This window comes from Manis javanica, chromosome 7, assembly GCF_040802235.1.
Source record: "Manis javanica isolate MJ-LG chromosome 7, MJ_LKY, whole genome shotgun sequence".
In the NCBI taxonomy this organism is placed as follows: domain Eukaryota; kingdom Metazoa; phylum Chordata; class Mammalia; order Pholidota; family Manidae; genus Manis; species Manis javanica.
The window spans coordinates 71895707-71918874 of record NC_133162.1 but is presented as its reverse complement, the minus strand read 5'-3'; the positions used below and the strand labels follow the sequence as shown (position 1 = coordinate 71918874).

Below are 23168 nucleotides of genomic sequence, written 5' to 3'. Positions count from 1 at the left end.
CAGGGGGCTGACAGCGGTTGCTTTGGGGGAGACTCTCTGCAGTCGCTTTTCCGGAAGTTAGGAAGGACTAGCAAGCACAGAGAAACTGGGGGTTGGGAGGTGTGAGAAGGCAGGGATGATGGGACAGGAGAGGAGGGGGTGCGGCGCAGAGGGGTAGTGAGGCACTGGGCTTGGGCTTGGTGAGCTTGCTGCAAAGCGCCCCCGCAGCAGCCGGGACCAAACCTATTTCCCGCCTCAACGGTGGAAGGCTCGGGTCTCGCGGTCAGCATTGCGGCTCTGGGTGTAAAATGGAACCAGGGCCTCCCTCCTCCTGCCCAGCACCCAGCTCAGGGGGACCATGGGGGCAGTCCTGGAACTGTGGGGACCCTTAGGGCCTGGCGAGGCAGGGAGGACTCCGGAATTGCCCAGACTGCATTGCCGGGCTCTGGCGAGTTGGACTGTTCTCCAATGGAAGCAGGAGTCGGCCCAGGCGGTGCAAAGGGCAAGCCGGAGGCCTTTTCTAGAAGGCCCTTTGAAGAGCGGTTCTTTCTGGGTTCCTCAGCCCTGCTAGGTTAGAAGGCAAGGGGTCTAGAGGACAGTCCTCTTCCTGCTAACATTACAGGCAGGAAGAAGACTTGGGGAGGTATGGAGAGCAGGTGGAGACAAGGGAGCCAGGCTGGAACCTAGATAAAGAAGACTGTTGGTGCAAGTAAAAGCACTGTGGACCTGCTTTCCCAGCTCCACTTAAAGGCAGATGTGCTTAGCAGAAGGAAGTCATCATTCCATTTTGGATTGGGGTAGGAGATCCTGCCCTGGGGTGGGAGGGAGAAGAACTTTCTAGCTCCTGAGATGGGACTCAGGGGGCCATGTTAGGGCATGTGGGTGCTGACAGAGGCCACCCCAGCTTGGCTTAGTCCATTGTGTGGGGCATGGCCATGACATGATTTGGCTTGGTTGTGAGAGACATGTGTAACCTGGTGGCAGTATGTGCTGATGTGCATATGTAACTCATGTCAGTTGTGTGCACATGTGTGCTGTGTGTGGCGCATATTTCTGTGCTGGCTGACCAAGGAGAGTCTTGAACTACCCAGTCAAGTTGAAACGCCAGCCCAGAACTCCCACCACCTGGCAAACCACCTGTCCTACTAGCACGGTGACTGGAGGGCAAAAGCAGGGGGCTGGGGTGGGGAGGGAAAGGTCCTCTCTAGGCTGGGTCTTGACCCCTGCTCTCCTTCAGGTGCCATCTTCGAGGAGAACGCAGCCAAGGACGACAGGGTATTCCAACTGGCCGTATCCGATCTGAGCCTCAACGATGACATCCTGCAGAGTGAGAAGATCACCTATTCCATCAAGGTCATCGAGGCCAACAATCCGTTCCAGGCCGTGCAGGAAGGTGAGTGGCTGCGGCGCCCAGGGCTAACTGGGCTGTGGCCTGCCAAGCGGCGCAGCAGTGGAGACCGGAGGGGAGGGGTTGCGACGGGTTCTTCCGCCCAGAGCCCCCTGTGCGCCCCGGGGAAGCTGCCGTGCCAGGCACAGTACGCGCGCCCTTCCCGGCCCATCAAAGCAGTGGCGTCCGGAGTGCTCTGCGCTGCGGAGCTGGAGCGGAGAGCTTGTGAGCGCGGCGAGTCGGGCACCTTGCTGGCGTGTCGCGGGATTGTGCGGCTCCTTTCCAGCCCTGTGGGCGCGTGTGCGCCCAGCCCTGGCCGCGCAGGCGTGTGCAGCTCAGCGCTGTCTTTGTTTCCTGAGTGTTCTGTGGGTGGGCGTGTCTGCGTGCGGGGTACCTGTGTCGGCGCACCTCCCGTGACCTCGATGGGCGCGTGTCCTCATTGCCAACCGAGGAGCGCCTGGCGCCCGAGCTCGCTCTCTCCCCTCCCGGGGGCACAGCCGGTCCCAGCAGCATTTCGCGGCCCACGGCCCCTTAGTACCTCCGCCCGGCTTTCTCTGCGGTTTCTCTACCGTGCTCCTCCACCGGCTTCAGGGGAACGGGTTTCTCTCGCTGTTCTCGCCGCGGGCGGAAGCGTCGCCGCCTGGGCCAGAGGTGGGCGCTGTTTGACTAGGAAAAGAGCAGAGTTGGGCCGGGCCCGGCTTGCGGAGAAATCTGATACCTCTCCTGGGTGGCCGTGGCCTGCAACTGCTGTCTCCCAGCGGGGCCACAGGTGAGCGGCGGGGACCTTCGCGACAGCGGCCCCCTCAGCTTTCCCTTCCTCTCTCATTCCCTCCCCTCCCACCTGGCTAGAGGCTCAGCTCTGGAACCTGGGTTTCTCACCCACGCAGCCGCTTCCGGTCAGAGCCTAAGGTACTGTCTGCCCCTGACATCTGCCTAGCCCGGGTTCCTTTTCCTCTCTTCTGCCTCACGTTCCATATCCATGGGTTGGTTCTCCTTGCTCAGTATGCCCATGGGTTCTGACTGAAGCCCTCACCCCAGTACACTGAGGACAGAGGGCACAACTGGTGGCACAGGATGCAGGGATTCTTCTCAGGAGGAACTGACAGCTCAGGGATAGGGAGGAGGTGGGCTGGATGAGGGCTCCAGGCAGAATCCCCCCACCCCAGCTGCTGGGTCCAGAGCCCTTCTGCTTCCATGGCTTATGCCTTGGCTGCCAGTCCCTGGGCAAGGACCCCTTCTGCAAGGCTAGAGTGACTTAGTGAAGGCTCTGGTCTGGGTCCAATCAGGAAGCTCTTATTTCCTGCACCCAGGAGCTAACAGTGTGGTGGGGACCCTGTGTGTTTTCAAAATGTGCTGTGTTGGTTTTTCCACCCTCTCTGTTGACATACCTTGTTGCCACCAACTTCCCCTCTGCTGTGTTGAGTATTTACTGTTCATTCATTTTGCCCCTGAATGCTGCCCATCACCCCCATCAGCAGGTCCCCAGGGGCTGAAGGTAATGCTCTTGCCCATGGTTACAATCTTAGGCAGGTAACGTGTGTGGGTGATCTGAGCAGCCGGGAGCTGGAATGTGGGATCCTGGAAGGTCATGTCTGTTAAGAGGAGCAGCTGTTACACAGTTTTAGGCGATTTTGCCATTTAGGAATGAAAATCCTAATGTTGGAGATGTGCTGATTTTTTTTAAAAGAGGGGCCCCAAATCTGGACTTTTATATAAGATCTGATTTTTAACTCTTGTCAACTAGTTGAACAATTTAAATGACACAGAATAAGCCAAACAAAACATAGCCATGGGTCATCCAACCTTCAAGCAGGAAAAATCTAGCAGGCTCCAAGGATGGCAGGCTGACTGACAGTCTTAGAAGGGTGTGATGTGAGTGTGTGTACACATCCAAAACTGGGAAGTTGGAGTCTGACGGCTGACAGTTGTCCAGATAGAAGGTACTGACCAGGTGGTGTTGAGCTGCCCACTGCCCAGAGAGTGTGTGCTGTTTAAAGCTGCCCTGTGCTTTCAACTTATGAGCCAAATAGTCAGAAATTGACATTGTTATTTTGTGACCTTGCACAGCCCTTAGTGTCTACAAAGATGGGAGGGTCCAGCCCCCTTGGGGCTTCAGGGAATGTAGAGCAGTGCTCAGAGGCCCCTTCTCCCTAGCCTGGGATATGGCCGGGCAGGCGCTGTCCTTCAGTGCTCTGTGGGTGCTGGATGGATACCTTCTCTCTCTCTCTCCTGGGCCAAGACAGTCATGGCAGCAGGACACGGACGGTAGAAAACAGTTTGGGCGGGAAAGGAAAGGACTTCTCGGAGGAGAGTGGCCAAGGCAGAAGGGCAGAGGCAGACTGCAGTTCAGTCTCCATTGTGGGCTGGACAAGTTTCCAGTGACCCCAAAATGGATTTGGGGTTGAGGTGATACTGCCCCCACTTTGGCCTGAGAGGCAACACCACAAGGGACAAGAGCTTGGTTACCAGAGCCTAAGAAACTGGGTTCAAATCCTGGCTGCCTCATGAGCATTGTGATCCTGGGGGAGTCCCTTCCTTGCCGGGGACCTTCTGTTCTCTTATCTGTTAGAAGGGAACAATGGTAGGACCTGCCTCGTGGGATTACTGTGAGAATTAAATAGATGAGACATGTGTAAATTGTCTGCAGAAGCACTATTTACAATAGCCAAGAAATGGCTAAGTGTCCATCAGTAGATGAATGGATAAAGAAGATGTGGTATACACAATGGAATATTATTCCGCCATAAGAAGAAAACAAATCCTACCATTTGCAGCAACATGGATGGAGCTAGAGTGTATTATGCTCAGTGAAATAAGCCAGGCGGAGATAGACAAGTACCAAATGATTTCACTCATCTGTGGAGCAGAAGAATGAAGCAAAAACTGAAGGAACAAGATAGCAGCAGACTCACAGAACCCAAGAATGGACTAACAGTTGCCAAAGGGAAAGGGGGGTGGTGGGTGGGAAGGGAGGGATAAGGGGAATAAGGGACATTACAATTAGCACACATTACGTAGGGTGGGGGGGCACAGGGAAGGCAGTATAGCACAGAGAAGACAAGTTGTTACCCTATAGCCTCTTACTACGCTGATGGACAGTGACTGTAATGGGGTATGTGGTGGGGACTTGATAATGGGAGGAATCTAGTAACCACAATGTGGCTCATGTGATTGTTATCCCTCCCCAAAAAATTTCATATTGTTTTAAAGTGCCTGTTGAAGGAGATTATATAAATGCATAAATGTGTAAAAGAACCAGCTGAACATGAGTCTTCTCTGTTTGGAGTGTTATCTTTTACTGTAAGTAAAAGACTTGAGTTATTGGTTATGCTGTAGACATATCTGTCATAAAGCACAAAGACAACAATTTAGGGAAGAGGAAGAAAAAAGGAATGTATGTGAGGCAATATTCCTCTTAGTTACACTAAGCACCAAAGTGTTTCAGGAAGACAAGGTAAAAATTACCAAAGCATAGTTTGGTGTTCACAAAACGTAAAACAATGAGACCCTGAATTAAAAGGGAAATACAACATAGTGAGTGTGGCCGTGCCCATGTGATGGTCCTGGTCATTTTATATTGATCACTCCCAGGTGGTACCCTGCCCCTTAGATGCCAAGCTGGTATCTACACATCTGCAAGATGGTCTTCATCCCTGAACTTTGATGCCCCTGGCATCATCCTTGACTGTCTTTCAGAAGGTTGTGGCCTTTGAGGCTGCATCCTTGCAGCTCCCAGTGGCAGACACCCTCTTCTCTCTGGGAGTGGCCTTATTGGTTGCTGCCTGGGAGACACGGCCAGGGTCGCCCTGGGTGTGATGTCAGTGTCATCGTGATGATGCCTGTAGTCCGCCGCCATCATTCCCATAGGTGCCAAAACAAGTTTTGCCACAGATTTAACAGGTTAAAATGGGAATTTATGATCTTACCATTCTGTACTGCCTGATAGAGGTCTCACTGGGCAAAAATGAAGCTCTAGGAGAAAAGTTGTTTCCTTGCCTTTTCAGGTCCAGAGGCTGCCTGCCTTCCTCAGCTCTTCGCCGCCCTCCTCCATCTCCGGAGCCACCAGTGGTGGGCAGGGTCCTTCTCACTCTGGCCTCACATTGTTTTCTCTGCCTCTGGTCCTCGTGCTTCCCTCTTCCCAGGACCCATGTGATTTCATTGGCCCACCTGGATAATCCAGCATACTCTTCCTATTTAACAGCTGGCTGGTTAGCAACTGTAAAAAATCTGCAACCTTAATTCTTTGCCCTGGAGCCAAACATATTCACAGTTTTGGGGATTAGGACATGGGTGTCTTGAGGGCCATAATTCTGCTACCATGTTGGCACACCTGTTGTGCCCATCGTAGCTGCCTGCCCTTCCCTCCTATCTGCACAGCTGACTGCACTCTTGCTTACTGGTGGCATCCTCTTGTCTTAGCCAGACCTGCCAGAGTCACTTGGGATGTGTGGCCATGTTTCCACGCCTACCAAGCTCTCTTTGGAGATGCTACACCATAAACCTGCCGGCCTCTACAGACTCACCTGTGCTTCTAGACACCCACCAGTCTCTGGGCCTGGAAGCTGTTTGTGCCTAAGAAAGTCCTCAGAGGAATCTGCTTTTTGAATGACCAGACTATCAGTTTGTGCCACCTCTCTGGGCCATGACCTTTTCTACTCGGGCATGTTCTTCAAACCCTCTTCCCTTCCACTTGTCTCCACCCTGCTCACCCAGGGCCCAAGGTGGGGCCCCAGCAGAGGCCAGTCTCATTTGACTGCCACATAGAGCTCTCCTGGCCCCCACAGGGGCTGCTGCCAGCAAGGCTTCAAGCTGAAATGTGGCTGTGTCGGCCGTGGCAGGTCCAGATGGCCCTGTGCTAGAGCTCCTCTGGGACAGGGAACCATCTAGTCCCACGTCAGGATTGCTTCTAAGCTTGTGGCTATGTGAAGGAATGACTGCCATCTTCCCTCAGCTGAACTCCCAGACTTCAGAGTTCTCCTTCATTCTAGGGTCACTCTGTGTGTGTGCACACATGTGCATACATGCACACACACTCTCACTTTGTAGAGTCTACTCCTGCCCTGCCCACACCCTCATATTCTGGGTTCTAGAGGCTCCTTTTTTTTATATTCCAACTGCCATGGCCTTGCCTCCAAACTGGTAAGTTGGGCTTCATGGCATTGAAAACATGGGCACCTCATGCAGGCATGTGGATAGGAGGCCGTGGGTGTAGTGAGAACTTGTCCTCATGCTGCCTCTGAGCTGCCCCTATTCCCATTCCTGGTGACATGGGAAATTTAACAACCTTCCTAGCTAGAGCAGTAGGTTGAGGCCATTTTCCAGGTTTATCATGGAGGACAGCTAAGGCTTAGAGCTGTCCTTAGCACTCAGAGGACAGACAGATTCCTTTTAAATTCTTCTAATATCTTATAAAGACAGACTCCTTCTAAATTCTTCCAGTTGCCAGGTCAAAAATCCCCTAGCCTTATCTTTTCTAGCAGCCACTTTCTTTTTTATGTATGTATTTATTATAGTGTCACTGATATACAATCTTATGAAGGTTTCATATGAACAACATTGTGGTTTCAACATTTACCCATATTATCAAGTCCTCACCATCCCCCTGCTGCCCCATTGCAGTCACTGTCCATCAGCGTAGTAAGATACTATAGAGTCATTACTTGTCTTTTCCATGCTGTACTATCTTCCCCATGACCTACCTACACTGTGATTGCAAATTATATTGCCCCTTAATCCCCTTCTCCTTCCCCACCCACCCTCACCAGCCCCTCCCCTTTGGTAACCACTAGTCCCTTCTTGGAGTCTGTGAGTCTGCTGCTATTTCGTTCCTTCAGTTTTCTAGCAGTTACTTTCTCTCTTTACTTGGCCTTTTCTCTACCCAGAATATGCTGTCGCCTAAAAACTTGGAACATTCAGTCTGTACTGCTTGTTTACAAACCATTTTTAACCTGGTCTGATTCTGGGATATGAAATTTTTTAGACTTCACTACCCAGGGAAATGCCTATTTGCCCCTACCCTTTGGTTTTGTTCTGTGGTTCCTTTTGTATTGGTCAGGGTAGACTAAGTACTGCTGTAGTAACAAACAATTCCCAAATCTCAGGGGCTTAACAGAATAAAAAGTTCTCTCCTGCTCAGGCTGTATCACTGGTCAGCTTGGAGCTTGGCCCGTCATGCTCACTCAGCTTGAATATTGCCTGCTGCTATGCCAGAGGGAAAGAGAGCTTGGGGGTCACAGCCTGGACATGACACATGTCACTTCTATTTACAACTTATTGGCCAAAACTAGTCATGTGGTTCCAGCCAGTCATAAGGGATCCAGGAAGCGCAGTCCTACTGTGTGCCTAGAAGGAAGGAGAACTGGAAATATTTGGTGCATGACACAAATACCTACTACCCTATGCATTTCAAAATAGTCCTCCCATTTCCTTGGTGACTCGTTAAAAAACAACAACAAAGAAACAAAAAAACAAAACCAGTTATAGGTATTGGGTCCTGTTTGGGCTAAATCCATTTTGGATTTGCATCAGTTCCCCTTTGCCCACTTGTTTACTTGTCCCTCTGCTCCAGAAAGCTCTGGGCAGCCCTTTGGTATGATGAGAAGTCAGCAAGCCTGGGTCCCCAGCCCCAGCCAGGCTTTCAGAAGACAACCAATCTTATGTCTACCAATCTTGTCCTCTGAAAACTAGGGCCTGCAGAGGCCCAGCTCTCAAACAGTTTGGGCTAACTGCTTCCTAAGTAATGATGTAAAGACTGGTGTCCAGGCCCAGTCGTTGCCTGGGCCAACACCAGTGGGTCCCCATGGTGGGTTCCAGCAACTGTGTGCTTCCCATGGCCTCAGCAGGCTCCCTGGGGCTCTGTTCCTCTTACAGACTTCCCCTGCCTCTGCCCCATGCTCACCTCATCCTTGCCATCCCATGCAGCAGATCTCTCTCTTACAGGATTGGGCTGGAGTGGAGACTCCTCTCTCTGCCATGGGCTGGCCTGCTACAGCCTCTTTCTGTGGGAGTCTGGCATGGGACCCAGCAAGGCAGCAGGGTCCGTGTTCAATATCTCATTAGCTGGGTTCTCTGAGACCTTCCTCCTAGCCTACAAAGAGCCAGTTTTCTGGCTGATGGCCATGGGTTGAGAAAAAAAATACTCAGGGTTCTCCCCTCCCCGGGCATGAAGCACAGGCAGGGTATCTGGGAGGTGATTAGGTGGTTGCCTTCTATCTGTTTCTGGGCATGAACTGTGGCCCAGTTAGGCTCCGAGGGGGTGAAGCCAGGGTCTGCCAGCGGGGGGTGCAGGGTGGGCCTCAGTCCAGGCTGTATCTCTTCCAGCCAGATCTGGGACACATGGCCCTGGCCAGCCCAGCCAGTTGAGGATATACACTAAAATGCCTAGTCAAGGGCCAAGCAGAAGGAGGGATGGTGGTTATATTACCAGCCTGAGTGGTCCCTAGGGGTTCTTGGCCCCCTTTCACTTACTTCCTGACCTGGGTAGGGCAGGCTCCCCCTCAGTCCCCGCACCATTTAGGGCAGCTTGGAATTCCTGGGTGTCCTGGGAGAGCAGGGAAGCAGGTTGGTCTTGCCCATGTGGCTGATATGGAGGCTGCCTGGAGCCATCTGTGTGGCTAGGGCTCTGGTAACCTGCAGATGGCCTTGTGCACAGCCTTGCTGTTCTGAGTGCACGGAGTGGCCGGAATCCAGCCAGCCTGGCCCAGTCCCTCAGGAGCTGGCTAGAGGGCAAGCATAACTTGCTCTATTTGTTGGAAAAGGGTCAGGCAGGTCTGGGTTCAAATCCCAGCTCTGTGACTGAGTAGCTATGTTGTTTGAAAGGCCCCTTGCCCTCTCTAAGGCTCAGTTTTAAGGTCTGTGAAGTGGGGCTACCTCAGGGTTGCAGTGGTGGATCTAGAGAGGTGTTGTATGCTGGCAGGAAGGAGGCTGTTGGCAAGCAGCAGTCCATTGTCATGCTCAGCAGAGGTGTGCTTACCTTGCTGGGGTTAAGGGCATGGGCGGTAGCATATAGTATGTTTAGTAGGTATGTTCTCCCCATGTCCTGGCTACTATTTGTTCCATTTTCCTGGGCCCCTGCCAAGGGTATATGACACCCTTGGTCTCTGGGCCTGCCAACCCCCAGGGCAAGGCAGAGACATGGATGCTGGCTGGGCACTGTGCCTACCCAACCCCTGACTGGAGCTCTTAGCTCAGCCCACCCCTGGCATGGCCTGACCCCTGCAAACTCGGCCTTGGCTTGGCTTGGCAGGCTATTGTCTTGCTCTCCTGTTCCCATGCAGCTCCACCTACTTGGGCAAAGGTGGATACTTGAGGTCTTGCCTTGGCCTTCTTCCTGGACTGGGACTGAGGGCTTTCTCCCATCCTTTTGTCTGAGCACCTGGGGCATGGTGAAGGAGGGAGAGGCCCACTCTGGGCTCCCCGGGTTTGTCTTAATGATGCTCATCTCAGGGGGCCAGCGCTAGGTGGGTCCCTGCTGCTTTCCATGGCTGCATGCATCAAGTGTTGTTCCTCCTCAGTCCTGATTGGCTCCCAGGTCTCTCTCCAGGGCTTAAGTGGCCCAAACAACCCAGTGCCTCTCCCCAGCCTCCCCTGCTCTGCATACTGCAGGCTGCCACCCTGGGCCTAGAGCTCTGAGGGTGTGTCACTGACACTGGAACCTCAACTCAGTGTACCTGATAAAAGCTTTGAGGGCTGAGGCATGACACTGCACAGCCCCCAGTGCTGGGGCTGTGCAAAGTGTTATGGCCGGTTCGTCTTGGAACAGGCAGGCTGTGTGGCCATGACTCTGGGGTAGGGTCTGTAGTGGGCAGTGCTGAGGAGGGGATACTCTTTGGGAGGGTGGGTCAGGTCCTTGGGTGTTCCATGGCAAACCTGGCCTGGGGCCAGACATGGCGTGGACTTATGGGTGGTGTAGGCCAGCCCTACTCCTACCAGGAGTCAAATAAGATCCCTGGACCTCTGAGATCTTATGTCAAATAAGATCCCTGGACCTCTGAGGATTGAGGATTCTCATCTCTCACTGGTCTTTATGCTTAACCGAGGCTGTCTCCCCACCACAGCTGTTTAAATATTTAAAGACAGCCATTGTACCTCTCAAAGACTCTCAGGCTGCTCATCCTGGAGCCTGATTATTTCTCACTTCTCTTTGGGGTACATCCATTTGTCACTGTCCCTCTTAGCACATAACCTGCCTAATGTGCCTCAACAAGGGACTTAATTTGCTGACCTCAGCTTTCCTGCCTATAAAGTGGACACAGTGGCACCTCCCTAAACAGGTTGTCTTAAGGACTAAATGAAGTAATGATTGTAGAGAACTTAGCCTGTGCCTGGCACCAAGAAGGTGCTCAGTAAACAGAAGCCACAATTGTCCTCACGATGTCATCTGAGCAGTGCAGAGGGATAGGGACAGTCGCTACTTGCTCTGGATGCTCTGCAAACATTAGCAAACCCAGAGCCAATGCTGGCTCTCAGCACCACCTCCTTCTGTGGGTGGGCCTCTGATTTTCAAGCCCTGAGGCTTTTTGTCAAGAAAGTGGGCTGTGTCAGATGCCCTCACCTTGAAGTTGTGCAGTTTATCTGACTCTATTGTGTGAATTAACAGTGACTCCTTTAGAGTCCAGTTTGCTCGGAGCTTTGTAAATCTCACTTGTGCCTTCCAGGGGTTAGCTCGCCGTCCCAGCCTGAGCCATCTTGCTGGGGGGTCTGTGCGGCTTTCACCCACTGCAGAAGTGCTCAGCAGTGGCTCCCTAGTCTTCTCTGTAGCTTGAAACTGGGTCACTGACTGGCACACATGGGACTCAGGGTCTCATCAGATGGGATCACTGCCATCCATGCAGCAGCCAGAGTTATTTGAAAATCAATCCAATCGCCCCTCTCTTCTGTTGAAACCCTTCAATGGCTTCTGCTGTACTAAGAATAAAATCCAGACCCCTTGCCAGAGCCTGCAAACCCCCAAGTGCCCTGACAAAACCTGACCTCACCCACCTCACTGCTGCCACTCCTCTTGACCTCTCTGCTTCAGCCACATTGGCTTTCTTCCTGTCTTCCCAAGAGGTGAAACATGCTCCCACCACAGGGCCTTTGCATATGCTGTTCCTACCATCTGGAAGGCTCTGTAGGTGATAGGCTTCTTCTAAGCCTGCAGCTATGCCGCAGATCCCACCTCCTTGGAGAGGCTCTCCTTGGCTTCCAGTAGGGCCTGTTATTCTCTATCAAAGCCTTATTCTCTTTCTTTGCATGCTTTTCCACCTGCAGTTATGTTATTAACTTATTCAGGGAAGTATCTGTCTTTCACTGCTGAGATCCCAGAGCCAGGCCTCTGCACAGCTAGTCATGGGCACTCGTAAAAGTCCCTGGATGGCTGATGGGTTGGACAGACACATGGAACCTCTGCTCTCTGAGACCTCTGCAAGCTTGTAGTCCTGCCTTCACACTCAGGACCAGCTGGGGTCCAATGGCCATGGGGCCAGGAGGCTTGTTGCATTTACAGCAGCCCCATCTTGCTACTAGGGCTCTTCTCCCTCTGGTCAGCTTCTGGATTTGAAGATTTTTCTCCTAGTGTGAAATGATAGGAGCCAATGGCACAGTCTGTCCCTGGCAGTGGCCACTTCTAGGGGCATTCCAAAGCCTAGAGCAAAGGGTACAGTCACAATGTAGGGGTTTCCCATGCTCACTGGCTGGAATGGAAAACAGATTTGGAGGCCCCATTTTGGGAAGGCATTTCCCCACCTGAGCTGCTCTGTCAAGGACTCAGGGCCATTGGCCTGTCCACCCTGTCTGTATGTCCTCCCGAGGCATGCCTGTGGGAGTGGGAGTGGGTGGTGTGGGGAGGAGGCTACATGGGGGAAGTAGAAGCTCACCCTAGGCTCCAGATGTGGGCTGATGGCTGTCTGGGTGTTGCATGTGAGCCAGGACTTGGGTTTCCATTCTCCTCTCCCACCTGAGAATCCTCTGGTCTGGTGGACCAGGAGCCCACCCACCCCAGCCTTAGTCTCCACACATGTGAAATGGGGATGGCATTGTCCTCACCACTGACTCTTCCAGCTAGAAGTGGCTGGGGGAGGAGGAACAACTGCACGCCTGGGGCCAGGAGCCTGGCTGCTGTGAGCGTAGTGGGGAGACACCCTGCTGACATGCCCACCGCTACCCCCTCCTGGGGGCACTCCAGGAGCTGGTAAGCTGCGCCCATTTGTAAGGATGTAGCCATCCCCCACTAGCACGTGGGCCGTTGAGGAAGCAGGAGCTAGAATCCTCCTAGTGAGCAGAGGCTGGAGGGGCTCTGAAGCTCTGTGGTCCTTAATGATCAAAACCTCATCAAGAGAAGCCTGCTTGAGCGCAGCTTGGGGGTCCAACTGTGTCAGGTTACTTAGCTCCTGCCAAGAAAATTAACTTCATTAAAGGGAGGACAGCAGGTCTGTGACAAGTATCAGCCTCCACTGATCTGTACTGGCAAGCACTCCAGGGGAGCTTCTAGATGGCAGGGTGCAACTACATGCCCACTGTGCCCTGGCCTTGCCTCTGGGACACTGTATGTGTGCACACACATGCAGTGTGCACACGCACAGTAGGTGGGCCCTTGCCCAGCCTTGCCCCCTGCAGAGCACCCCAGGGCATCATCCTGACACCTGTGTCTGGCCTGACCCCCGGGCTCCTGGCCTGCAGGATGATGTCTGTGCTCAGCATTTGAGTCCTCATGGTCTGGCCCTGGCTGGGTATCTGGCTTTGTCCCTGCCACATGCCCTAGTGCCCATGCTGTGCCTCCAGAGAACACCTTGCTCTCCCCTGACTGTGTCCATTCACTTGGCCTGGTGCCTCAGCCTCCACTCAGGATGCTTTTTAGAAGGCCTTCCCTGGTTGCTCTGCTCCCTTAGCTGGAGCTGGGGCTGGGGCCAGGGCCTCCTCTTTACTGTCATTCTGTCCTGCATGGCTCTCCTTGTGTCTTAGTTGGTGCCTGTGAAGTCTGTGAGTGTGAGCACCATGAGCTCTGCATCTCAGGACTCCAGGCACATGCACTCCCAGAGCCAGAGCGAGTGTTTGTTGACTGGCTATCTGACCGTACCTATGGCAGGCACATGTGTGGGCCAGCAAACGCATAGGGGGGTGCCTGCCTGTGTGTCCTGGCAAGCTTACAGACACACACTTGTAGATGGGCACACACTTATGGTGGGTGGGCCCAGGAATGCACCCAGAAGGCCCCTCCCTGAGGGACCCCGTCAGGTAGCCTGCTGGGGGTGTGCTATGCTGTCCCTGCTGGGACTGTGGCAGGGTGGTTGAGCCTCAGCGCCCTGGGGTGTGTGTGGAGAGTTTTTACCTCTTGTGGCTTAGGAGGAGGCTGTTGCCCCCACGTGTGTGCGGAAATGCTGAGTTGGACTGCCTGAGAAGGCCATCCCCTAGGCTCACCTCAGGGAAACCTGCTGAGGGCCTGCAGTCACCTCTGTATTTGCCGTATTAACCATGTGCATGTCAGATACCCTCACACTGGTCTACATACTTTATCAGCTACGTAATGGGAAAGGCCAAAGATTGTGTAACTGCAGGCATGGCTGGATTCAGGGACTCATGTTCTATCCCCAGGACTCTGCCTCGTCTTCCACACCCTTGTCTCTGACCTCCCCTGGGTGGGCTTCCTTCCCAGGAAGCCCCATCCTCTCAGGGCCCTAGGCTGTTGCGGGCTGATGTTGATGCAGCACAGCCCCCTAGTCCCTCCCTGTGGGAAGAAGTTCTCACAAATTTTCACCAAATTGCTGCTCCTCGGTCTGGCACGGGGTCAGGCTCCTCTCAGAATCAGTCCTGGGGCAGAGGAGTGGATGCCCCAGTTGGCCAGGCCTGGGGTTGCCCCAGCCCCTGCGCTGACAGTGAAAGGGGCAGAGGTGGGTGTCACCCAAGGAAGAGAAAGGTGCTGGGCCCTGAGAACAATCGCGTGCCCTCATACCTTCTCTTTGCCGCCCACCCTGTGTATGTGAGAGTAACCACTTGCGTGGGGCTTCCTGCCCATGGGGTGCTTAGGACTGGCACTGGACCTGAGTCCCTGGCTCACACCCAGTGACAGGACACTCCTATGCAGTGTGCCCCAGGAGACCCCAGCCCATGCTGACTTAAAACTTCTCTTTGGGTCAGTGGTTTGGGAAGGAAAGGAGCTGGGCTTTGAGCACTATGGTGTGCCCCAGGGCAGGTGGGGAGTGAGTGGGGAGGGCTGGGCATTTGGGAACAGCTTTCTAGGGTAGGGGCACTTTTGTGCTGGCCTGAGAGCTTTGAGAGAGGGAGGCATGTGGTTCAGGAATGCTGGGTGGAGTGATCAGTGAGGAAGAGTGAGGGCCAGTGTGGTGGGGCAGGGGCCCCCAGGTCCTGACCTGATGTGAGGAGGCACGGCCTGATTCCCAGGGAGTGGAGCTCCCTGCTCCTGGACTCCTGCAGCTCCTGGGGTGGCTGTGATCCTCCCCATTCCACCACATGTGACACGAATGCCCCATTTGCAGGTGGCAGGCAGGCACAGGGTCTTGGCCTTCCACTCCTGGCCCCACTTTTTATGTAGCCACACCCACTCCCTTGGCCCAGACTCAGCCTCCCCCACCTGGTAGGTCTTTCCTATCCCCTTGCACCTATCTTGGGCAGGGGTCTCTGGCCCTTCTAGCTCACTTATTTGTGGCCACCCCTGAGAGCTCCCTCCAGGTTCCAAGGGACAGAGAGGAGTCCTGGGCTGGCAGCTAGAGACTTGGCCTTGTCCCATGCCCTGTCCGTTCTGCGCAGCGGGAACATTGCCCCAGACTACCTTGGGCCCCGAGGGGCGGGGCAGGCCACAGAAGGAGTACCAGGAGGGGGCTGCCTCATCAGCAAGGGCCCCTGCAGCCTCCTGGGCAGCGTCTGTCCCACTCTAACAACTAATTGAATAGAAATGTTCGCGCACTGTGAGGCGGAGCTCTGGCCCTGCCTGATCTTGTTAAGAAGTCCCCTGACAATCTCATTAGGCGCCTGGCTGCTCAGAGAGTTTTTATCTCTGCCACGGGGTGGTTGGTCCCCCAGAAGCTGGACCTGGGATCAGGCCCCTGCCCAGCTGCCCTGCAAATCAGGCCCAAGCAGAGGCGAGGCTGCACAGCTCTGTCGGCCACTGCCAGTCCTTACTTAATTGGTTATGCTTGCTGGACTTAATTACTTTAAAATTATTAACTTCAGTATGACAAAGCAGATGGCAGAGGGCGAGGAAGAAATGTGAGCCTCCTTATGAGGTGTGAGGCAGGCCAGGGCTGAGCGGATGGTTTCCAGCCTGGCCAAGACCATTCTCTGGGTGAGCCCTGGCAAGCTATGTCCAGCAGCAAGGGCCTGGCCCTCCTGACTGCCCATCCCGCATGCTGCAGCTGCAGCTCTGGATGTGGTAAGGACAGACAGGTGAGCTAAATGTGATCTGAGTTGCAAGAGAACAAAGCCAGCTAGGGAAGCACAGATGTGGTGCCTGTTTAGCCTGAGCTTGGGAGCAGTCATGGGAGGCTTCCAGGAGGAAAAGACTCCTGAACCACTCTTAAGTGGGGAATGCAGATTAGTCAGGTCAATAAAGGGAGGCAGGCATTCTAGATGGTGGAACAGCTTGAGCAAAGGCTCAGAGGTTTGAGACAGCAAGATCTGTGAGCTGTCCAGGATTGCTGGGCATCAGTGGTGAAGAGGGTGGTGAGGTCTGCAGGGGCTCTAGAACTTCCTCTCAATGGTTCTGGAAGAAGTGATTCAGGCTCTGGAAACTGAGTCCCTAGGGCAGGTTGGAGGTGCAGGCTGTAGATTAAAGAGGGGACCCTGGCATCCAGAGCCATACACCAAGATCTAGGCCTTGTGCTGTAGGGGGAGAGACCCATATGGGGATGGGGAAACTCGAGGGGATATTCAGTTCCCCCCAATCCCTGCCTGTTTAGGCCTCTGTGCTCTTGGCTCAGGGCTTGTCTTTGAGGAATCCAGATCAGGAGCAAGCCATTATTGTATATTTCAGGATTTCTGCATGGCAGGGCCCTTCCCTATACCTGGTCCCTGTGTCCCATGCCGATAGCTGCTTGGTCACCCATGGGGAGGGGCAGAGAAGGGGCATGCTGTCAGGCTATTCTGGGAAGACCATGTGGCCCCCATCTGTGCTGGGGAAGCAGGGCTCAGAGCTCCAAATTCCTACTGGTAGCCCCAGGCTTCTCTGCTCCTGTTTACCCACACTGGGCCATTCTTGGAGTCATTGGTTGATATATAGTGTTGATGACAAGATTCTTGCCATTTCACAATTCTCAGAGCCTGAGGCCCCATGCCCGGGCCAAAACTGCAGCCTGCAGAAAAGGAAGATGTGCAACAGTGGACTTTAGAACATCTTCTAGGGCTCATTTCCACTGGGGCCATCCAAGAAGTCATGCAGACTGCCTCTCAGATTATCCCCCTGGCGGATTTATCTACCAGCCCACCCCCAGTGGTGCTGAGGAGGTTCCCATCCCAGCGGCTCCAGGTTGCACACAGCTTGGCTGGATGGGCTTCTGTGGATGCCCCACATGGTGTGAGCAGGTGGACCCCTGATGCAGGGGAGGGCAAGTGCTGCCTCATTATAGTTGTGTATGGCCAGTCACCACAGCAGCAGTCTTAGTGGGCTGGGGGAATATGATGTAGGCCACAAAAGTTGTCTAAAGACTCCTATTCTGCCAGACTTATGAGACTGACCTAATGATAAAATTTCCCCAGTGTCTGGAAATCATAGAAGTAAACTTGGGTCCCAAAAGGAGCTGGTCCTGATCTCCCACTGGTACCTGATGTTGTTTCTAGACCCTCATGGCCTCAGAGGCGGCAGCTGGCTCTTGTTTGTCCCTGTTCCTTTGGTCCAGTGTAGGGCACATGAGGGCCCTTGGCCCTTTCTGGTTTGTTGAGGAAGGCTGGGGTAGTGGGAAGCCCTTGAATGCCCTTTGACACTAGACAGTAACCCAGCTGGGCCTGAATCCCCCCTGTGTCTCTCATTGGCTGTGTGATTCAGATACATTCCCTTATTTTCTGAGCCTCAGTTTCCTTATCTATAAAATGGGGATAGCCACATCTACCTTGAATAATTGTTTTTAAGGTCCAAGGGAATGTTATATACAGGACATGTATGCAGTAGGTGCCCATTCATTCCTTGCTTACATGTTTATCAAGGGTTGGCCCTGTGCCAGCCAGTCTCCTAAAGATGGGTGAGCATACCCAGCCCAGTCCCCTCCCTCAGAGATCTAAAGGAGTGCATGCCCAGGCTCTACCATAGAGAACCTGGTTTCACAGGCTCAGGTGGGGCCTGGGCCTTTGTATTCTTTCAGAGCTTCCTGGGCGGTGCTGATGTGCAGCTGGGACTAGCCGACCAACACCAGCCCTTAATGATGTAGAGACAGAATGCTGAGGGCTGGGCACAGCTGCCTGGATGCCTTCCTGGCTCACAGCAGGTGAGCTAATGGGTGCATGTAATTATTACCACTGATTTCCTTCACCCATGCTCTGGGCATGCCCCTCCAGGTCAGACTGAAATGCTCACCTTTGCTCTGTAAGGAGGGGTCCCTGGCTGTACCTAAACTGTTATTTGGTCCATCCCCCTATCTTTGGGTCCCTTGGTTATCCCCAGACGCTGAGCTCTGAAGTTCAGTACAGAGCAGATAGAGAGCCAAGCATCACTACCTCTGAGATGGGGGTTTCGGGAAAGGACTTCCCCTCTCACTGGATGACATGATGATCACCTCCTTTCCTGACTTGGGGCCTCCGTCACCGGATGCTGTGTACAGCCAGCAGAGCTCTGCACTAAAGATGGCTTATGTCTTCTCTAAGGAATATTTCTCTACAAGGAGTATTTCATCTCATCTTATCAGTAACATGAAGCAGTAGAGCGGTGGTGTGTGTGTATTCTAGTTCACAATTTTACAGTAATTTAAGAAAACTTGAGATCCTGGTTTTTTTCCATTAGTGAGATGGTGGCAGGCAGTAAGACCCACTGTCTTTTTATAATCGGATTTAAATTGTTTTTAATTATACAGCCCATATTCTCCCAGTAACATACTGTCTCTGTGAGTTAATGGGCTTTGAAATCTCCCGTTTTTCCATACACTGTAGATACAGATTTTTTCATTAAATGAGGTATTTTATATATAGAAATTCAAAATTTAGCTATCAGGTAGCCTCAGATGAGTATTGGGAGGTTCTGTTATGTTACAACAAGAATAAATTGTCTGTAGAAAATCCAATCCAAATTCTTGGATGGAATTCTGAGCATTGTCCCTTCTTCAGAACAAGATTTCAGGAGCACAAATAATGTTCAGGGCTATCAGTGTTGCTCTGACCACAGCAGAGAGAACATTCATGTGCTGTATAAATTTCTCTGTTGATCCTTCAGTGAGGGTATTAGAAAGGAAATGTCCACTCATCCATTCATTCATTTCCTGACAGCCACTGTGGGCTTGGTTGTGGACTTGGGAATACACGGCAAGGAAAGCCATAATCTTTAAGGTGCTGGTGGTTTCCAGAGATATAAGTGTGTGTGTATGTCAAATTATTTGACACTATGTATCAAATAAGACCTTTTTAGTTGTAGCATGTTTGCAAATTGGGCTGCTGGGCAGGCCTTGCCCTCTGCTGACATGCACTGGAAGCTGAGGAGGCTGCCCCTGGCAAGAAGCAGCATGGGCTCCCTAGGGCTTCCTGGAGGGCAGGCTCGGCTGGGCCAAATCTCCTGTTCTCCAGAGCCAGGGCAGTCCTCAGCCCTGACCTCTCCACTTTGTCCTGGGGGCCTGGCCCTGTCTCAGTACCTGCTTGGGGATCTACTAGGACCCAGCCTTGGCTTAGCCGACTGCTTAACTGAGTGGGGCTGCCCCAGGCCAGTCAAGTTGGTAGAAAAGACTCCTGGGTTTTGATGGCCATTGGCTGAGGACCCAGTAGTGGTTTTTTTTTTTTTTTTTTTTTTGTGTGTGTGTGTGTGTGCGTATGTGTGGTGGAGGCTGAGGCACTGAGGGAGCGCCCATTCCTGATGCTGGGTGTGGCAATGTGGGCAGTGAGGCCTCTCCTGCAGTCTCAGGGGGACGTGCCTCTAGCGTGAAGGCAGTGAGAGCCCTCCCTTCCCCAGTGTTCTCTTCTCGTCCCTGCTCCTAGAGTACACAGGCACTGTGTCTGGAACCCATCAGCTAAGGGTCTCTGGACAGTGGTGTGGGGCAAGGCCAGAATACCCTCCAGGGTTCAGGAGTAAGCAGGGGTGGGCAAGGCTTGGGAGGTCCAGTTGCCCCCTGCCCATACCAGCCCCGCTGTTGGAGAAGCCCAGAGTGAGTATTTTCTTTGCAAGCTCTTGCAGCATAGAACCTCAAGCTCCAAACCCCCTGCCACCCCATGATGGAACTTTTAGGACTTATAGAATTATTACCCATAAGTCTGTACCCCCTCACTAGGCTCAGATCCCTAGCAGAGCACCTCAGGCTAAAATCTCCATGGCAGAATCCCAAGGTCCAAACATGCTCATGAGTTAGTCAGAGTAAGAGCTGTGGATGCAGAACTCTATGGCCTGGACACCTTTGGAAGCCAACCTGCCCAGACCCTCTAAGCAAAGGTCCCCTGTTACAGAACACCAGGAGGCACCTCTTGCAGGCAGCCTCTCCTGCAGGCTTTGGTGCCCTGGGAGCTCCTGGGGGTGGAGAGTTCTTGGCCACTATTTTCCTTCCTCCCTCCCTAATTTTTATTTCTATCAAAATAGATATGAAGATGTTTCCGAGAGTCAAGCAGCTCCCCTTCCTGCATCCCTCCCCTAGTGCAGCCCCTGGCCGCTTGGTGCTGTCGGATGTTCCCCCCCATGATTCTGAGGGTCTGTGGGGTGCACCCCTTGACTTCCCAGGTGCAGGCTCTCGCTTGGGAGGAGGGGCGTCTGGGGTTCATCCGCCCTCATCTGCACACTCCCCAGCTCTCCGCCTGCAGCTTTGCCCGTTATGGCTTATGGTTTACTGTGGGAGGCCTGTGTCAGTGCTGCCCAGCCAGCCTTTGCCTTTCTTGTACCACATTCCACTTCCCCTGGAGTTAATGGCTGACATCCTGGTGCCTGGCTGCTTCGTTTCCCGTGTAGTTCTCTCTAATTCACTCTCACACTCTCAGTGGTCGGCTCAGTTCCTTCTTGCTCTGCTCATTCACGTCAGCTGTGGTTACCATGCCACCTCTTGACCCATGTCCCCTGCAGTCTTCCCACCTCAGCAGGGGACACTCTCCCTCAAAGTGTCTGTGAGTCTCACTCGCACCTCCCCCCAGTCGCTGCTCAGAGGGCCACCATCTCCCTGTGGGAGCTCCTCCCTGATGCCCTGTTTAGAATCTCGTCCCGGTCCCGCCCTGGCTCACCTGATGTTGCCTTTTCTCTTTGCTATTCATCTTCTAAAAATATGCTGTTTGTCTAGAGGATTTGCCTTGTTTTTGTCCCAAACAGAGCTTCAGAGGGCAGGGATTGTTGTGTTTTGGGTCCGCTGCCTCTGGCACAGTGCCTGCACACAGCAGGTGTCTATTCAATGCAGGTTGCTTGAATGGCTGAATACCTCTGAGCGGGTGGCCAGACCACAGCCCAGGATGCTGTCCTGGATCTCCCCAGAGTGCTCCCTCTCCTCCTCCTGTGGCTCCTTGGTGCCTCCCTCCTGAGTCACCACCCTCCAAACTCCCAGCCTTCCTCTGTCTGTTCCCTCTTCTGTGCCCACAGGTTCCTCAGCTAGCATGGCCACCTCGTCACTGCTCATCAGGGTGCTCAGCATGGCATTCTCTGAGGGCCAGCTGTGGGCCTACCTCCTCACTGGGAGAACTTTCTGCCTGATGTGCATCCTGCCCAGCATCAGCGTCTTCAGCACCCCTGAGAGCAGCAGGTTAATTAGCATGGCTGGAGCCCCACTGGGTAATCACCGAATCCTGCCCCAGACCTCCCTCACCCCAGCGTTTGCCCACCCAGCCCTCCTGCAGGGGGCTCTGAGTGCCTTGGCCCCTGGCCTCTGTCAGCCTTAGAGACTTCTCCTGTCTCATGCATCCATTCCTCCTCCTCCCCTGCCTTCCCCTGACGCTCTTCCCAGGCAGCTTTTCTCTGCAAGGCAGGATTCCTGGGAGGCTTCTAAGAGATGAGAGGATTAGGTGTGCTACTGCTGGGGGCATCTGTTCACTTCTACAGATGTTCACTGGTGTCTCCTCTGGGCCAGGATCTGTGTTGGGTCTGGGGTTGGTGGTGGACAAGGCAGGTGCATGGAGCTCGCTGTCTAATGGAGAGAGGAGATGACAGCACTTTGGAGGCAGATCAGCTGGGTGTGAACCTAGCTCTGCCATTTACCAGCTTTTGGCCTTGAGTTACTTTTTAAGCTCCTTGAGCTTTATTTTCCTCATCTATAAAATGGGGGTAAACAGAGCTAGGTGTGCTAGGTGTTGTGAGGAAGGCACAGGGGACTCTGATCTGGCCTCAGAGTTCCAGGAACTCATGGTGGAGGGAAGAAGAAAGGAGAGGGTAAAGTGAGAGCCATGCTGGGCAAAGTAACAGAGGGGTGGGACAGAGCTGAAGGTTCAGGGGTGAGTGGTCCTGGGGCCAGTGGCAGCCTCCAGGGTCTTGACAAAGAGGCCTGCTGTGCTGCACTTTAAGGATTGGGCTGACCTTGGAAAAGAGCAGGGTCTTGTGGTGGGCAACATCATGGGGTTCTGGTGGCAAGTGGACTCCTGAAATGGAAGGGAGCAGTGAGCTTCCTAAGTGAACACCAGTCATGGCTCCTTCAGTTGCACTGGACAAGGATCCAGCTCACCCTGGCCTTTGCCCAAAGGGGATTTAGGAAAGGCTGGATCCTGGGCTGTGGAGTGGGCTCTTTGTGGCTCTGCTTGATTTTATTCTTTTGCCAAGCTTCCTCCATATAGCAGTCATCCCTCCTGCTTAGCAAAGCGCCAGGGGAAAGACGCCAGTTCCCTATTCATTCCAAGGGAGAGGACCTCGCAGGACTGTGATTGGCCCAGGTGGGGTCATGTGCCCATCTACGAGCCAATCAGTGCTAGCAGGGAAGGGGTATCCTCATTGCCTGGACATGCACCTCACTCTTCTCCGAAACCGGGTGGAATTTGAAGAAAAAGTTCCCAAAGGGAAAGAGAAAGGCTATTTGTAGAAGAAAATGAAGGAGTAAATGTGCTGATCATTTACGGTGGTAACGGCTATAGCCATTAGCAGGAGAAATCCTACCTCCGCAGCCCTCCTCGTGGGCCTGTTGTCCTCACCACGCTGTCATCAGGGCTGGCCCGGGCTGCTCCTCCTGGTGGGGAGTTCCCTTAGTGCAGGACAGCACCTGTTACCTGCACAGCTCCAGGTAGGGTCTCAAAGGTAGGTCGGTGTCCCCCCAGACAGGGGCTACTCTGGTGGTGTATCTGGGGCCTCTGTGGTTGGCAGCTGCCTGCCCCTGGGGGATGCCCTGGCCATAGGCCCTGGGCACACAGGTCAAGGATAGGAGGCTTCCAGCCCCTGCCACATCCCGAGACAGCCCCTGGTTCCCTCCTGTCCACGATCAGGTTGGAGGGAGGGGGGCTCGCTGGGTCCTCCCCTGCATGGACTGGGCTGCCTTCTTGGTGGCCGCACTGTGGTCAGTCTGATTGTTGATCAGTCAGATAGAGTAGGGCAGGCAGTCATCTGGGCTGTGTGACAGGGTCTTTCTAGAATGTGCATAGATGAATGGGCAATGCTCACATGAAATAAAACAACTGTCAGAAACAATTTATAGCCATGTTCCCGTGGAGCCAGGCCTAGTTATGACTTTGCATGTTGCCTCCTGGCAAATGAGGTTTGTCACCTAATTACTGCACTTTAGTACCTATTATGGAAGCC

At 53.5% G+C, this 23168-nt stretch overlaps 1 protein-coding gene across 6 annotated transcripts in view; it reads left to right on the top strand.

Moving 5' to 3' along the window:
• The window catches only part of GRID1 (glutamate ionotropic receptor delta type subunit 1), a 699381-nt gene that overhangs the window by 1366 nt on the left and 674847 nt on the right, over nt 1-23168 (top strand). For all 6 annotated transcript variants that reach the window (XM_073241118.1, XM_037003097.2, XM_037003096.2 and 3 more), the window contains exon 2: nt 1217-1372. In XM_073241118.1, coding sequence (XP_073097219.1) covers nt 1217-1372 — 156 coding nt within the window. The remainder of the gene's footprint in view (nt 1-1216; nt 1373-23168) is intronic.